An 18,311-nucleotide genomic window follows, 5' to 3' on the forward strand; every position below is an offset into this window, starting at 1 on the left:
CTCTGCCCAGTATTGGATAAGAATTCGATAAGCTGAGGAGTGAGCAGGATAGCTAGGGGACTGGAGATGTCACCATATGAGAACTTTATGAAGGAATGGGAGAGCAGCAACCCCGGAATCCAGGGCGCTGCTCTTCCAATATCTGATGGACAGTCATATGGAAAAGGGATTATTAATTCTGCTTGGCCCCGCAGGGCAGAACCAGGAACAATGGGGGAAGGTGTGAGGAGATGGACAGGGGCAATTTAAGAAGAAACTTCCTAAAAAGGTGATTTATCCAAAAGTAGAATGTGCTGTCTCAGGAGATTTCATTAAAGGGTAATTTGGGGGAAAAAGTCCCATTTTACTAAGCCTTTTCCCCCACATATCCCATTCAGTATGAAAGCAGGATCATCTTGCCTATTTTGCCTTTTTGGGCAATACATCGCTCCTCAAACTCTGTGGGCTCATCAGAGAAACCTTTCGTAGCTCCCCAGAGATTCTCTACCCTTATATGAGGTATGGCACTCATAGGGTATAAACTTAGATGAGAGAAAATGAACATACGCTATTGTTGGTATTACTAGCGCTAACAGGGAGCAGAGTGTTGAGTTCCAGATTAGTAACCATCTCTCGAGATTCTGCCAGCAAGCGCTGAAGCTTACTTGTGGGAGAACATTCATCCTGGAAGACATAATAATTTTAAAAAGCCAATGAAATTAAAAAAAAAAACATGTGAAAATGTAATTTGGGGGTGAAAATGAGAGCTACCAATGAACAATTCTTTGACCTACTCACCACACCAACAAAGGTTATAAGCAAGTCCCTTGGATCTCTTTAAGGCCTGTCCAATTATAATAGTTTTCCGTCACCAAAGGCACAACTAGTGCCAATTAATTAGTAACATCTATGCATGAAATTCCTCAGCATTTTCTGCCAATTCTTCAGTCCCTAATTAGCATGTTAGGTTACTTCAACCTGCTACTTTCCTTTGGTACCAGTAGTAGGAAACACTGGAAATGGTGATTGCACATGCTAGCTTGTCCATTTTGTTTTATTTTATTTTTAAAAATTTTATTTATTTTAAAATATTTTTCCAAGGTTACGATTCATGTTCTCTCCCTCCCCTCTCCTGGAGCTAACAACTTGTCCACTTTAACTGACTCCTTCCTGGCCTGAATTTTCACCGTGAAATGAAGCCATCCCAACTCTTCTGAAGTGTCCTTAGAGCACATAGTCTTTCTTTAAAGCACTTCCTCAAGAGACCATCAATATACACGTGATATCACACAGGATCAGGTGCCAGCATGGTAGCAGTCACAGAAAAAGGAGGAAGAGTCCAAGGAAAAAGGGCTTTGAGACCTGAAAGGAGAATTGGAATCCCATCTTTCCCCAGGGAGGTTCATAGCTGAAAAAGCCTACTCATACACTCCAGGTTCAGCTATTCTTCAGGGCTATTGATTCACTTTGTTTTCCAGGGTTGCTGAAGGCTGACGTGGCTGTGGCAGTTTATTAAAATAAGATTCCAATGAGAAAATGCTCTTTAGATGTGGCATTTGACCATCCCTGAGGTCAATCTGTCCTTGTCAATTTATCTTAATTCTATCCTAATCCATGAAAGAGATATAGGTATACTTCATTTTATTGCATTTTGCAGATAATTTGGTTTTTTACAAGGGTTGTGGCAACCCAGCATCAAGCAAATCTTTTGTCCCCATTTTCCCAATAGTATGTGCTCACATCGCCTCTCTGTGTCACATTTTGGTCATTCTCCCAATATTTCAAGCTTTTTCATTATTATTATTATTATTATATCTATTATGGGAATCCATGACCATCAATCTTTTTTTTTTCTTTTTTTTTTTAAACCCTCACCTTCCATCTTGGAGTCAATACTGTGTATTGGCTCCAAGGCAGAAGAGTGGTAAGGGCTAGGCAATAGGGTCAAGTGACTTGCCCAGGGTCACACAGCTAGGAAGTGTCTGAGGCCAGATTTATGACCATCAATCTTTGATGTTACTGTTGTCATTGTTTTGGGGCAACACGAAGTGTGCCCATATAAGATGGCAAACTTAATCGATAAAAAAGTGTCTCCTGACTACTACTAACTAGCCCTTTTCCTCTCTCCTTTTCCTTGGGTCTCCCTATTCTCTAAAACACAATACTATTGAAGAATATTATACAAACTTAGTTGATAAAGCAGCAGCAAGAGTTTGAAAGGTTTGACTCCAATTTTGAAAAAAATTCTACTGTAGGTAAAATGCTATCAAACAGCATCACTTGCTACAGAGAAATCTTTCATGAAATGAAGAATCAATTGATACAGCAAACTTCACTGTTATCTTACTTTAATAAACTGCCATAGCCACATGTCAGTCTTCAGCAACCACCCTGATCAGCCAAGCAGCCAGCAACAAGACCCTCTATTAGCGAAGATGATGACTTGCTGAAGGCTCAGATGATGGTTGGCGGGTTTTTTTCTTAAGCAATAAAGCTTGACTCCTTACCTTCCATCTTAGAATCAATAACAGGTATTGGTATAAGAGCTAACTACCAGGGGTTAAGTGACTTGCCTAAGGTTACAGAGCTGGCAGGTGTCTGAAGTCACATTTGAATTCAGGACCTCCCATGTCCAGGCGTGGCCCTCTTTCTACTGAGCCACCTACTGTCCCCAATAAAGCATTGTTTAAATAAGGTATTTATGTATGTACAGTTTTTTTTAGATATAATATTATTGAACACTTGGTGTAAACATAACATTTATATGCTCTGGGAGCCAAAACATTCGTGTGACTCGCTTTATTGTGAAATTCACTTTCTTGCAGTAGTCTGGAACCAAAGCCGCAGTCTCTGAGGTGTGCCAGTTTAGACTGGCCGATTGGCTGATTGGCCAAAGTTTTTGTGAAAAGATTAGGAATAGATTCCCGTAAAGGCTCCCTCTGCTCTTAGACAAGCCTGGAGAGGCTGAAGAAAGGTTTTACCGAGTATTTAAAGAAGAGGCATGCGAGAGAGTGACTCTGATTTCCTGGTGTCATTCTAGTAAGACACATCTGGTCTTTGTGTTGGATCCTGAGAGCTGACGTCCTCATTAATTCCTAGAGCTGCCAGGTTAAAAACTTTCAGTAGAAATAGGCTGGAAGGCCAGAAATGAGGAAAAGCCACAGAAAGCTCTGTGTGTGTGTGTGTGTGTGTGTGCACGCGCGTGTGTTCGAACCTCTTCCTTTTTATCTGTCTTTCCCCCATTCTTCCTGGTCTCTCTGAACTCATTAAAATATTGAATGTAAGGGTTTGTGGAGGAAATGTATTTGTCACATTTATTATTCCTAGTCCAGAGTAATCAGCACTCACTCTACTGCCCCTTACACTCTGTAAAGTGCTTTCCTTGTGAGCCCCTGGCAAGTAGGCAACATTTGTCAAACAGAATTTTATATTTCCTGTTCTTAATTTAAATTTCAATTTAAAAGTATATACTCTTGCTTAAAACGTATCCCAGGGCAATAGAGCTTAGAGCTGGAAGGGCCCTGGGAAATCCCAGCCTCTTATTTGTTTCAAAGAAGGGTGCTGTTTAGGGGTGGAGGGAAGTTGAGTTGATGGGAAATGAGAGGAGCAAGCTCTGATACAAGAGAAAATGTAAACAAGAAAATGTAGAATATCAGAATAGGACTCAAAGAAGGCAACTCTGTTGCTCTCTTGTTAAATCTAGATTAAAAAAATCAAACTGTGCTTAACAGAAGGTCACAGTTTCATCATGGCCTAGTGGAGAGAGAACTAGCCTTCAAGTCAGGGCATGGCCTGGCTGCATGACCTTGAGCAAGTCACTTCCTTTTCTCAAGTGTTTTAGGCAATTTTTTTTTTTAGACCCTCACCTTCCATCTTGGAGTCAATACTGTGTATTGGCTCCAAGGCAGAAGGGTGGTAAGGGTAGGCAATGGGGGTCAAGTGACTTGCCCAGGGTCACACAGGTGGGAAGTGTCTGAGGCCAGATTTGAACCCAGGACCTCCCATCTCTAGGCCTGGCTCTCCATCCACTGAGCTACCCAGCTGCCCCCTAGGCAATTTTCCAGAAGCACCAGTCTCAGAAAAGGTATCAATCCACATTGGTGGAAGAAGTTCTTTTACCAATGAAATTACAAGCCCAATCTCTGCCATTTGCAATTCCTATATCCATTCTTCTTTTTGTTCTTTCTAGATTAGAATGTTTAGGCTTCTGAGTGGGCTTGATTAGTTTCCTAATTATAAAAAAAAAGTTTTATTCATTTTCTAAATGAGGGTTTGCCATTGAGTCATTTCAGTCATGTCTGACTCTTCCTGACCCCATTTTGGGGTTTTCTTGGCAAAGATACTGGAGTGGTTTGCCATTTCCTTCTCCAGTTCATTTGACAGATGAAGAAACTGAGGTAAACAAGGTAAAGTGACTTGCCCAGAGTCACACAGCTAGAAACTGTTGAAGGTCAGATTTGAATTCAGGAAGGTGAGACGTCCTGGCTCCAGGCCCGGCATTCTAGCCACTGTACCCTCTAGCTGACCATAAATGAGGGCAGTGAGGCCCCAAAGGGGATGTGACTTGCCCAATGTCACACAAGTAATAAGCAGCAAAAATGACATCTGACCCCAGGTCTCGTAACTCCAATTCCAGTGTTCTTGGTTTGTACTTTTCTACAAAGCAATGTCCTCTGTCTTGTCATCACTCTGCAAGGCACAGAAGTCAATGCATGTTGCAGGGGACTAATGTAAGGAGATGGAATGTTTGCTCTCAGGTATGAATTTTATTCTCCTTGATAAGAGGTCTAAAAAAGGAAGCATAATAAGGAATGCCCGTGACATTTATTTTTATAAAAACAGAGTCATAAAGAATGCTCATCACCATCAATTTTAGAGATTGAGACAAAATCCGCCGTAACTAGCATGCTCACAATTGAGAACACACAGGTTCACTGAGAACTTTCTCTGGGGAATCTGATCTGGGAAAATTGTTTAGACTGTAATGTTTTTTAACTCTTAAAGACCATTTTGGGGGCAGCTGGGTGACTCAGTGGATGGAGAGCCAGGTTCAGAGATGGGAGGTCCTGGGTTCCAATCTGGCCTCAGACACTTCCTAGCTGTGTGACCCTGGGCAAGTCTCTTAACTAACCTCCATTGCCTAGCCCTTACCAAGCTTCTGCCTTGGAACTAATACACAGCATTAATTCTAAAATAGAAGGCAAGGGTTTAAAAACAAACAAACAAACAAATAAATAAATAAATGAATAAACAAACAAATAAATAAATGAATAAATAAATTTTCAAAGAGTCTTAAATTCCTAAAATAAAACTAATCTCAGTGGCCTAAAAATGGAATATGGAAACCATCACAGTGCAGAAAGGTTAAGAGAACCCCCTGGAATTCCTGATCATGTCTAAGTCCTCATGTCATCCCCAGCCTAATACTAACTTGATGGTGGATAGCATCTGGGCCTCTGCTGCTTGACAAAAATCCAATTGAATGCCTTTTATCTGAAGAGAAATCTGCGAGCCTCTCATCGGTGGGCTTTGGTTGGCACTTGGAGGAGCCCATGCGGTGCGAATGCCAGAAGGCGATTGGTGGGCTGTCGATAAAATAAAGAAAAGCTCACGTTAACATTATTGTTGCCATCATCACCAGACTTGCCAGTAAGAGTACCTACCCGGGAGAGGGTACCAGGGTTGGCTGAAAAATAAACAAAACAATTTGAGAGGAGCTCAGATGAAAACCTAGTATGACTGATCAGTATTATAGAAATCCTTTCACAAGTTAAGAATCCAGCTGCCTTCCCAGAACATGCTTACACCCTCTTTATACCATTAGGAGTCTTTCAAACATCAAAACAGGATTAAGTATCCCAGGCAGGATCATCCAAGAGAGCAAATCAGGAGAAATAAATGAGTTAAAACAGTCATGAAATTCCATAAACATTTTATGAATCCTACTGTGTGTAATGAAACAAGCTGGGGGAGGGGGGTAGGAAGGTGTTGCTGGGAGTTTTAGTTTTCTCTGGGGGGAAGAATAGAGAATCAAAGCTTTAAAAAGTTTTATTTTAAATGTCCACTTGGTGTTTTGGATTCCTTTCCCCAATCCTTTCACTAAGGGAGTGAGGAAAGCTACAGGTTGTAAGCTATGGCATAGGCCCTCTAGTCTCCTATAGGGATGGAAGAGACTTTTTGGCTGATGGGAAAGTGCCTGCTGCTGACAATCAGGGACTCATGGAATCAGATGAGGCTCAAGAAGGGCCAGTGATTTGCATGAGGACACAAACAGCACCCATGAGGACAGCAATGAGTAAGCACTGTAAACCCACTTGTGACAGTCTAAGCCCCAGGGAGAGGCTGTAAGAAATGATGAATCTGAAGAACTAGGAAAAACTTGGGAATTCTAACCTGAACTGATACAGAATAAAGTATCCAGAACCAAGGGAATGATGGCTACAAAGATCACAAGAATAACAATTGCTGACATAATGAACACAATAATGTGAAGGAAAACAATGGTGAAGAGATTTCAGAACTTTAAGCCTTGCTGTGATCAACAGTGAGCATGGAGGATTTGCTGGTAAAGCATGCCATGTGTGCGTGTGTGTGTATGTGTGTGTCTCTCTGCAGAAAGGTGGTAGACAACAGGTGCAGAATGAGGCATATATTTTCAGGTACAGATAAAATTTTATGTCTTGTTTGTCTTAACTACCAAGGGAAGACTGAGAAGAGGGTGTGAGTAAAATCACAGGGAAGTGGCAGTAATATAAATAAAAGCAAAAGTATCCTTGGGGGCAACTGGTTGGCTCAGTGGATTGAGAGCTAAACCTAAAAATGGGAGGTCCTAGGTTCAAATCTGGCCTCAGACACTTCCCAGCTGTGTGACCCTGGGCAAGTCACTTCACCCCTGTTGCCTAGCCCTTACCACTCTTCTGCCTTGGAGCCAATACACAGTGTTGACTCCAAGACGGAAGGTGAGGGTTTAAAAAAAAGTATCCAGAAAACATTTAGAATAATTTAAAAAAAAAAACCCAAGTCACCCTAGGAAAAGACTCATGGAATAAGTAGAAAGTTGAATTAAACAGTGTGGAGTTGATGGAGACCTTGGTTTCCTGCAGGGTGGTTTTTTTTTTGTTTGCTTTGTTTTTAAAGCTCTTACCTTCTATCTTAGTATATTCTAAGAATTCTAAGAATAGTGGCAAGAGTTAGGCAATGGGTTAAGTGATTTGCCCAGGGACACAAGACTAGAAAGTATCTGAGGCCATATTTGAACCCCTGTCCTCCTGATTCACTCCACACTGTTCTAAAGTACTCCAGGATTGCTTCATTAAGGTACCTGAAATCTGACTTTCTCCTAAAGACCCTTCCTTGTCCTCTTCCCCAGTGTTTCCCTTTGCTCCTCACTGGCAGACTATGAAGTTCACTGCATCTGCCTCTAGGCCTGTTGGGCTGCCATCTCCCTCCAGGTCACTCTTCCTCCTTTCTCCATAAATTCAAGACATGGTTTCCAGTCTGCCTTTCTCCGACCCCCCTCCCTATCCTCATCTTGGGTGACAGCAATATTCAAGTCCATCCTTTGTCCTCACCTTTGTTCAATCTCCTCAATGGCTCAACTCAGCCATTCACAGGGTAGTCAAATATTCAGTTTCACAATCACACTAAACTAAACTGTTCCCAACTTCCAATCTCCCCTCTAAGCACACTCATGCTTTTGTGCCTCCTCCACTGCCTCTCCTTATAAGCCTGGGTTTCATCTTTCCCATGATAGCCCTCTCCTCAATACACATTAAGTTTCAGTCATTGATCTAGCTCTACCTTTCAGAATTTTTATTTACCTTCACTGCTAAGCTATGTGCCACCTCCTCCATGGAACCTTCTTTGGCACTTAACTCCCAGATGAATTTTCCTTCTTCCAATCTTCTTCTGGCATTTTATTTGGATTTCTCTCTCTCTCCCACCCATCACTTCCTATCCACTATTATTTATCTGTGTACATTTCACATTCCCCTCTTCCACATTCCACCAATAAAATGCAATTTCCTCAAGTGGCAGAACTGGGATTTGAACCCAGGTCCTCTTTCCTACAAGTACTAAATATTCTGCTGGCATACATTTTTTTTTTTAAAAACCCTTATCTCACATCTTAAGATCAATACCAAGTATCAATTCCAAGGCAGAAGAGTAGTAAAGGCTACTAGGCAATTGGGATTAAGTGACTTGCCCAGAATCACATAACCAGGAAGTATCTGAATCCGGATTTGAACCCAAGACCTTCTGACTCCAGGTCTGAATCTTTAACCACTGAGTTACCCAGTTGCCTCTATTCAAATCTTGAATGGGACTCTAAGATCTAAATCTGGACATTTATTTTTAATTTACCAAGCTTGCCCCATTTGAGAGTTTAAAAAAGAATCTAACTCTATTCTAAATATTTTAAACTATTCTCATTGGTTCTCTTAATCCATTTCCTTTCTCCAGGGTCCATTCCCATCAACCTCATGGAGGTGGCTATGTTATAGCAGATGGAAGGTCGGACCTTCCTGGAGGTGAGGAGAATCTGGATTCAAATCCCACCTCAGACACTAGCTATGTAACCATGGACAGTGGCTTCTGTGCCTCAGTCTCCAGATCTGTAAAGTGAGGGGCTAGATCTGGCCTCTCGGGCCTTGCTTTCATTCATACTATTATCTTGTATGGCATGGTCATCTGCATGCTTTCTCCTCCATTAGAAGGCAAACTACTTGAGGGCAGGGACTGTTCTTTACCTTGCCTTGTATAACACAGGTAGTGATTAATTGACTTTGCCAATTGACTGACTGACTCACTTAAAAGCAGAAATTGTATTGTTTTCTCTCTGCATCCCTAGAGCTAAAAGGAGCATGCACACAGAAGGCACTAAATAAATGTTTTCTGAATAAATGAAGACTATGTCAAAGGTCTTTTGTTGTTGTTGTTGTTTTTAATTCTGCTTTCTCTATATCAGACATGAATAATATAACCACAAATGGCAAACAGAGGCCTCCAAAGGGATTTCTAAATATCACGGTGGTGTTTATGCTGGGCATTTCCCCAGGGGACATAGAACTCACCTTTTGAAGGTGTGATACTTTATTCCACAGACACTCCTTGCACATGTGCAAACAGTCTTGGGTCGAACAGTTCTCTCTACTTTAGAAGGCTTGAAAATCCTCATCCACTCCAAGTCAGAGACAGAGCCTCGAGCTGAGGTTTCAATGACGAAGTTACTGGGGTGGCAGCATTTCGAGTCACAAATGTCTGAATCACTCAAAGAGCCCTCATTGTATTGAGAACAGGAGGTTTCTGTCATCTCCACCTGCTCGTGACACTCCATTTCCAGTCTGTCCACCTGCTTTGATCTCGCCAAGCCTGGGGTCACGTAGATGTTTAAATCGCAATGCTTGTGGTCGGGCACAAAGTGGTGGTGGTGCTCTCGGCTCAGAATCTCGCTCTCGCTGCTCTTGGCCGACTTTATACTGTTTCTGCACATTGTATTTCTCCTTTTGGACTCAGCTGGGTTTGTGGAAGTAAACTGTACTTTCTCCTTTGTGAGCAGGGGCCTTTGCCTTTCTAGTGAATCTTTTGGAAAAATGGCTGGAGCGCCAGGACAATTTTCTTCCCCATACAAAGGATAATGAACTCTCCTTTCTTCTTTGCATGACTCGTAACCGCTCTTTTCTGGCCTATAATGTTGAACTTGGGAGGCCTCAAACTCATGATCCCTCACATACATCTTCGGATTTCCCTCTCTCTTAATGATGACTTTGGGGTTGTTACTTTCAAGATCTGTTATACTTATTTCTCTGCTATAAGACATTACAAAGAAGGAAGCTTATGAGCTGTATTTAACACCATTACATATTCTACTCATTTCATATAAACCACATTGATACAGACCAATATTTCAGGTAATTTTTGTCTGAAGGGCACATATCCAACCCATGCTGATAAGATGAGCATCTTTCCAGGCCCTGCTCAAGCCCCAGAGGCTCCCGGGGCCATCCCCAACCCCCCACTTAAATCCCAGTCTAGGCTGTCCTTTGCCTCACCCAAATTCCACTGTGTTTACTTGGATAATATAAGGAGTCCCTTCCTTCTCTGATTATCCTCTGACTGCCCATACTAGAAGATCTAGGGGCTCATTAATGAGTTTTGTGCATACAACCAGCTATCTGTTTGTGTGGCACAACTGATCTTCCCAGTGCCACCAGGAGTTTCTCTTGGGCAAGGACCACATTTGACGTATATGTTTCATACTCCTTGGCAAATGTAACTAGCTCCCAAATGGTGGCATCTCCCAATGAGGGAGCAACTTGTAAGTTCCCAAAAACTCCCTGGGCACCAGTTCACTGGCTCTGGACCAGGGCCCTTTCAGGAGGTGATGTAAGTAAGGAGGAGTAAACAGAGGTTAAGAGAGGACGACGGTCTTGCTCAGGATCCCTCAGCTGGGAAGCAGTGCCAGGACTCAGCTCTAGATGCTCTGATCCCTAGACTAGGGCAAGGAGCTTTCCATGTTGCAGTAAAACCCATCACCAGCCTAACACTGCCCCATGAGTTCTTTCAGGGTAGAAGCTGGGCATGAAGAAGAATGGCTGAGCTTGGGGCTCAGAAACACCAGAAACAGGGTTGCTTCTCCCTCCCACTCATACGGTGTGAAGGAAGTAGCCTGGGATCAATGGTCTTGGACGCAGAGCAGCCATGGGACACAAGGACAGGAGGCAGCCACTGCCAACACTGATGCAGTTCAGTCCCGTCTGCCCTGGTAAGGGCCGGGCTGGTGGCTGGCAGCATTCCTCCTCTTTGCAGCCAGCAGTCAGCAATACTACCCCTGAGGGTGGCGTTGCCTTGTGAAGGGGAGTGTGGGGTTGGGAACATCTCCCTCCACTTGATGGGGCTTCCTTGCAAAACAGCTGCCATAGAAATCCAAATTTAAATATATTTTACTTATATTATTATGATGATCAACAACAACCCTTGACATATGGGAAGGTTTTTTAAAGGTTTAGAAGCCGTTTCCATTCGTTACCAACTCTGTGAGACTGCAATTAGTATAGGGCCTGGCACATAGTAGGTGCTTAACAAACAAGCAGCCAATGAGTGGATATTATCCCCATATTTCACAGGCTACTGTGGAGTTTATATTGAGGTCTCTTAAGCAGGATGTATACTTTGGATCTGCTCCCAGGTATTTCCATGGGGGTCAATCATGGCACTCGCTCCTTTCACGGGAGTGCACGATGCTATCAATGCCACGGCTGTCACATTCAGCTGCGGTCTCAGAGCAGAATTCTGGCTATCAGGGAAAAGTACAAGTTTTTGCAAATAAAGGAAATGCTAATGAGGCCTTACATCACTGAACCAAAATAAGAAGTGCTACTGTTTAAAAAAGCCACTTGTTCCAAATCATCTGTCAGAGTCTATGTCCCCAGGAAAATGCTCTCCATGCATTCCCTCCCAGCCTCTTGGCCTCTCCACCTCCGTCTGCCTTCGATCTTTCCTGTGTCATATTTGCTTCAAAGCCCAGAGCCCTAAACTCTGAATAGATCCACAGTGTATGTTATATGGGAGTAAGAAGCTATCAGCTGCAGGATAACAGCTTAGCAGGTGTCTGGTATGAAGTGCCCTGGTATGGTCAGTATACCTGGGGCCTTGGCCCAGCTCCACCATTCATTAGGGGCACTGGGCAAGTCACTGAAGCATCTGTTTCCTCTTCGGTAAAAAGGGGATAATGATCACTGGCTTGCAGGCAGAAGCCTACCTCCTAGGGATGTTGTGAGGATGGCAAGAGAAAACGGAGAAGGGCTGTCCAAATGGGAGATACGGTGATCTCCCTCTTCCATACACTAACTGAACTAATCGGCTTCTGGTGGATAAGAAACGCCTCCTTCTCAAAATACCCCAAAGAGAGGATGATCATAAGAATGACCCTGGTCCCATTCTGGCGGAAGCCCCTTGGCAGCCCCTCTTTTGCCCTCAGAAGGCACCTGTTCTGTACCTGGTCTCATGAATCCGTGATTCATCCGTCCTTGAGTCATCCCTACAATTTTCTGCAGTAAAATGAAGAAATTGCAGATCACTTTGCTGCTTGACATATACCTATGCACAGACATAGAGAGATGAACACATTTTTTACTCTAAAGAATTCAATGACATCACTCCAATTTGACACTTGAAACGTCTAACACAGCTTCCTAAGGCCCAAAGACTAGAAGAATGAGTTAAAGCCAGGAGCCCTCGCTTCTCTGGGACCATGAAGATTTCTCAGTGTGACAGGGCAAGGAGAGAAACTGCTAGGGCTAGATTGTAATGCACATTCTACAAGTATAGGCAAATAGTCTGATCCATAGTGTGCTATCAGAGGAAGAGCAGGTCCAAGCTTATTTTTCCTGATCTCTGGACTTTGGTCCAAAAATATCTATTTATGCACATGCACACCCATACACAAAGAGATGGTGGGAGTGAGCAGGCTGCAGCATGGTCCCACTAAGGGTTTGTGCAAAAGAAACAGACATGCAGGACCAGAAAAGAAGGTGGATCAGCCCTGTGGTAAAAGCGGTGCACAGTGCCTCCTGGGGAGGGGAGGGAGGAATGGGTCAGGTGGATCCTTGAGGAAGAATGTGGACAAGAATCAGAGGGCAAGAAGGTTCCTGTGAAAGTTGGGATGCTGAGAGAAGGCAGAGGGCTGTGCAGGAAAGATGGAACAGTCACACAGCTATTTGTTATCATCACTTAATTAACTGCCTGGGTTACTAAAGAATGTCCAACTTGACAGGTGCCATATGAGAGAGAGTCTGAGAAGTGTTTTTGAAAGAGTGAACAGGGGGGCAGCTGGGTAGCTCAGTGGATTGAGAGTCAGGCCTAGAGACGGGAGGTCCTAGGTTCAAATCTGGCCTCAGACACTGCCCAACCGTGTGACCCTGGGCAAGTCATTTGACCCCCATTGCCCACCCTTATCACTCTTCTAGCTAGGAGCCAATACACAGAAGTTAAGAGTTTAAAAAAAGAAGAAGAAGAAGAAGAAGAAAGAGTGAACACAAATGGCATGGTCTGAAAAGGGAAGGTGGAAGGACATGTGTGGCTACCCTCTTAGGGTTAACCATTTAAAAAGAGTGAGAATAAGGGCATGAAATGTGGATCCTATGAGCCCATTCTGCAGTAGGTACACAGGGAGTAGGTTTCTTAGAGCAAAAAAAGGAAGGTGATGCTGACTGTGGAATGCAGAGCTGAGAGGTTGAGGATTCTGAGTTTGAGATTGATCACCATGGAATGTTATTAACATTTGGGGGGTACTGGGATGACCAGTCCCTGGAAGATGTAGATGGCTGACTGCCACAGCTCTGAGCCCCAAATAGCTGCTATATAGGAAAAGGGAGAACTTTGGTAGAACATAATGGCCCCAGAGTCCAGATGTGAGCATATTTAAGGGCAAATGGAGGAATATCTATGAATATGCATATGCGGGTCTACACTGCACAAAGAATTTATGTAGGATCTGGCTGGCTGGAGGGAATGCATAACTTCCACTCTGAGGATATTGTAGCCCAGTAAAAATGTCCAAGGAGAATATAGAGACACATACATCTAATGACTGACAAAACTAAAGCACGAATCATAATTAGATCCATACCTGTCTCAGATTATGTAGTTCAGTATCAGTTCGTTCTTGCTTTGATTTTGCGATATCAAGTAATTGTTCTTTCCTCTTTTCTCTCTCGACTGTTTAAAAACAAATAGGATTAAAATATTTTTTGCCAGCCATAAAAACAAAATCTTCTCATTTCCAGAAGTTCAATTCTCAAATCCAATCAAGGTTCCTCATTTCTGAAAATCAGCCTGCTAACTTCACAGGGGTGCTCCTTTTTATTCTTGAATGGCTTAAAAATAACACGAGCTATTTGTTCTGCTGGGATTACACAAAAGTCTTATGTCTTTTTTCCCCCTTACCTTCTGTCTTAGAATCAATATTGTGTATTTGTTCCAAGGCAGAAGAACAGTAAGGCTGAGGCAACTGGGATTAAGTGATTTACCCAGGGTCACACAGTTAGGAAGTGTCTGAGGCCAGCTTTGACCTAGGATCTTCCATCTTGAGGCCTGGCTCTTAATCCACCAAGCCACCCAGCTGCCCCTCTGTTGTGTCTTTGCTAAAATCCCAAGAGAATATTGAGGACCAGGATTTCTGGATGACATTTCTTTTTCACCATGGATGCAGGTCATTAAGATCTGAACTTTTTGACCCACGTCGTGATGCTACATTCTGCTACAGTTTTCATCTTCTTTATTCCTTCATAGTAAATCTTTTATACCTAACATTGGGTTAAAATGTGAATGACTGCCCTTTTTCTAAAACCAGGCCATGGGGAGTCACAGGAATTAGTAACATGTTTCAGAATTTTGCAAATGAGAATCTTTTCAGTGGAAGGAGTCTAACAAATCATCCCAAGAATTCAGTATTATCTTAAGGAGAGAACAATCCTAAAATATGGGAATGCCAATTCAACACATATTTGAGTAGTAGTGGTTTTTCTTGAGTTGCTAATTATTCATTTGTCAACATTATTAAACTAATGGATTATTGACATGTTTGGCTTTAAATTTTTTAATAATATATTTTGACAAATCAATCCCTTTCTAATAAATAATCTACTTCAAAGAATTGTCCAATTTTTAAAATGTTAAATAAGTTTCTCTATCCATCTGATACTACTTTGATGCCTTCTGCTGGTATGGAAATGATCCTTGAGGTCTGAAAGGCTGGGCCAGCAAACCGAGAACTACCAGGCTAGAAAGGACTCTGGCCTGAGCCCGGCATCAGACCAGGCCTGTTTTCTGAGGACCTGCTTAACTCACTACTCACAGAGAGGCTTGTTCCTAGGATACTAGCCACCTAGTGATTGACCTTTGGCCACACAACCCACAAAACCAAGAAAAACAAAACATGGCCCTGTGGCCTGGGAAGTCCCTTCTGCTTATGCAGTGACCATGGGAAAGCATCAGAAAAAGGAGCAGAGGGAGCTAAGAATCACACACTTTTTAGACAATCCATAAATATCAGCTTGATCATTGGTGAGAACCTTCTCCACTGACAAATGTGGACGTATTGCTGGAGTCACTAAATCACATAAGTCTTGATATTCTTGTTAGAAATGAAAACCAGGAGATGAAAATGAAGGAGGGCTACAAACAAAATAAAAATGGAACAGATTTGCCAAAAAATCTTGTAATGAAGTGTTTTCTTCATTACAGTCTCTAAGGAGAACAACAAAAAAAGGAGAGATAGCTAGATTGGAACAAGGGTATGTAGATGAGCTCTGAGATCTGGACTGGAGGTCACACAACTAGAAAGGCCTGGAGGGACAAAGGAATGGGGAAAAGATCAGACCTTGTTAACACAAAACAAACTAGAAGTTGAACAAAAGGACATCAATAGCACTGACCTACAAACCCAACTCTCTGGATACTGTAATGAGAATCATATACACAGATCAAAAGTACGTTCAGTCAATCAACAATCAGCAAATCTTTCTTTCATAAACCTTTACCTTCAGACAATCAATGCTACAGATTACAAGGCAAAAGGGGTTAAGTGACTTGTTCAGGGTCACACAGTTAGGAAGTGTTTGGGATCAATTCTGAATCCAGGACCTCCTGTTGCTAGACCTGGCTCACCACCTAGCTGTCCCAGCAAGTTGTTAGTTATTTTTAAATTCATGCCTTCTGTCTTAGAATCAATACTATGTATTGGTTCCAAGGCAGAAGAGCAATAAGATGGAGGCAACTGGGATTAAGTGACTTGTCCAGGATCACACAGTTACGAAGTTTCTGAGGCCACATTTGAACCCCGGACTTCCTGTCTCTAGGTTTGGCGCTCTATCCACTGAGGCTCCTGGCTTCCCCAGCAAATATTTCTTAGGCAGCTACAATGTGCTGGACACTGTGCTAGGAGCTGAGGATGAGAACAAAGAATGAAATAATCCCGACATGACAAGCTTATATCCAATTCAAGGAACATGTACATAGAGAAATATATACAGCATAAGCACATGCACACAAATATATACAGTACACACACACACACACACACACACACACACACACACACACACACACACGATAGTTAGGGAAGGAAGGCAGCTGTTAGGGAGATCAGGAAAAGCCTCGGGCAGAGTATGGCACCTGAGCTCCTTCCTACAGGAAGAGATGAGATCATTAGGAGAGAACAAGGGACATTCAGGAATGGATTACATCTTTAGCATTTCACAATTAACTAAAAGATGTAGAGAATAGAAGATTCTACTTGCTTATTGTCTGCTGATGCTGAAAAAGTATTTGAATCCAAAGAAAAGTGCCTTTTAAACTCATTTACATTCAGGAAGATCATGGAAGACAGAGCTGTGTCAGGACCCACTAATAATAACCATCAGGCAAGGTCTAAGACAAGAAGATGCATGCTTGCCAAAGGGATTTGCTGCTGATATGGAGGAAATCCAGCTCAGAATACAGGACATGGATGGTACTGTCCTCCAGATACCGTTATGTGTGGATAACATTGGGCCCTAAGAAGCCACATTTTTTGGAGGAGATCTATAATCACTCAGAGGAGTTTGGCCTGTCCATCCAAGCAGATGAGAAATACCTATTTTCTAAATTTCAACATGCATTTGTTTTTTTGTATATGTACACTCATACAGAACCGGGGGGGGGGGGGGTAGGAGTTAACCATTTTTTGTGTCATGGACCACTTTAACAGTTGAATGAAACTTATGTGCTCCTCAAAATAATGCTTTTAAATGCATTAAATAAAATACATAGGTTTGCAAAGAAATCAAGTAGATAAGAATACAAAAGGTTATGGCTTCTAGGTGAAGAAACTCTGCTCTAGAAGAAGCTGATAGTGCAAAAGTCAGAACTCTGAGCTTGGAGTCAGAAGGACCCCAAGTACAAATCCAGTCTCAAGATACTTCCTAGCTGTGTGACCCTTGCCAAATCACTTTACCTTTCTGCCTTGGTGTCCTCATCTATAAAATGGGGATAATAATGGCATTTACTTCCCATGGTTATAGTGAAAATTGAATATCTCTAAAGCAGTCGGCACAGTGTCTGGCACATAGTAGGTGCTTAACAAATGCTGGCCCCTTTCCCTTTGCCTTTCTAGAACTTTCTCCTCAGTATATCTGGGATAGAGAGTACAGAAAGCAAGCTCAGTTCAGAGTCGAACAGAAGAAACAGAAGGACCTGATTGCCTTCAACAGCTCCTTTGATGACCTCAAATTTCCCATGAAAGGAAAGACCTGGCTTTTTAATATTGTCATTCCACTGGGGTTGCTATATATAGCAGCAAGATATGGAAATGTCTATCTCCAAAGACAAAAAGGAGTCTTGCCCAAAAGGCCGCTGGAGAGGCAGTACACAAAACATAATCAAAGAAGAATCCTGAAGAACCAGAGTCAAAAATGTCACCAAGGAGCTAGATAGTAAAACAAAAATATGGGTTCGCCCTGTGACCCAAAGGAGGGAAGCTGGACAGCAGGGGGACTTCCTTGCTGTACTCACAATGCCAAGAGAGGGGGAGGAAGGCCTCTGGCATATTGGTGGGCCCTAGGGGGCAAGCTTATGGGAGGTCATGGATGAAGTGTGACCTCTATCTGTGGGCCTGCCAGAGAAGGAATATCTGAGTGAGCAAAACCACCTCCCAGACTTGGGGACTTGGACGAGGTGATTCAAGTGAAAACTGAAATTGTGCCTAAAGCATTCCAGGCATGTTCCAGACATCTAAATCATCCTTAGACTGAAGTGTTTTAAAAAAAGGATTCAAAACATAACATTAATATTTTTCATGATGTGACTTTCTGAAAGACTCTAAGGTAATGATATCTGTGGTCTTCCTCTAAGCCCCTACATGTCACTTTTCTCATTTATGAAGCATGAACAATTTTTATCTGGAAAGAGTCACAATAAAGCCCCAAAAGGTTATGGGATTATTTATTTGGAATGTCACAAAGGCACTGTTATCTTCTACAAAAACAACAAACCATATATCTATATGGCCAACCAAGCAGCAAAAACATGTTCCCACTTATAAGAAAGAAAACTAGCCACATTCAGAGGAAAAACTGTGGGAGGAGAAACACAGAAGAAAAACAACTGCTTGAACATAAGGGCTGATGGGGATATTATTGGGGATGTAGACACTAAACGATAACTCTACTCCAACTATCAATAATATGGAATTAGGTCTTGATCAATGATACATGTAAAACCCAGTGGAATTGTGGGTCAGCTAAGGGGGATTGGGGGGGGTGGGGTTGAGGGAGAGGGAAAGAACATGAAAT

General features: G+C 42.5%; 1 protein-coding gene across 1 annotated transcript in view; it reads right to left on the reverse strand.

The window, feature by feature from the left end:
• The window catches only part of CCDC62 (coiled-coil domain containing 62), a 63,541-nt gene that overhangs the window by 15,324 nt on the left and 29,906 nt on the right, over positions 1-18,311 (reverse strand). The window contains exons 7-11 of the mRNA XM_044658758.1: positions 13,610-13,698; positions 11,978-12,078; positions 9,054-9,788; positions 5,411-5,564; positions 547-663 (exon numbers count right to left, since the gene is read on the reverse strand). Coding sequence (XP_044514693.1) covers positions 547-663; positions 5,411-5,564; positions 9,054-9,788; positions 11,978-12,078; positions 13,610-13,698 — 1,196 coding nt within the window. The remainder of the gene's footprint in view (positions 1-546; positions 664-5,410; positions 5,565-9,053; positions 9,789-11,977; positions 12,079-13,609; positions 13,699-18,311) is intronic.

The sequence above is a fragment of the Gracilinanus agilis genome, chromosome 1 (genome assembly GCF_016433145.1).
Source record: "Gracilinanus agilis isolate LMUSP501 chromosome 1, AgileGrace, whole genome shotgun sequence".
In the NCBI taxonomy this organism is placed as follows: domain Eukaryota; kingdom Metazoa; phylum Chordata; class Mammalia; order Didelphimorphia; family Didelphidae; genus Gracilinanus; species Gracilinanus agilis.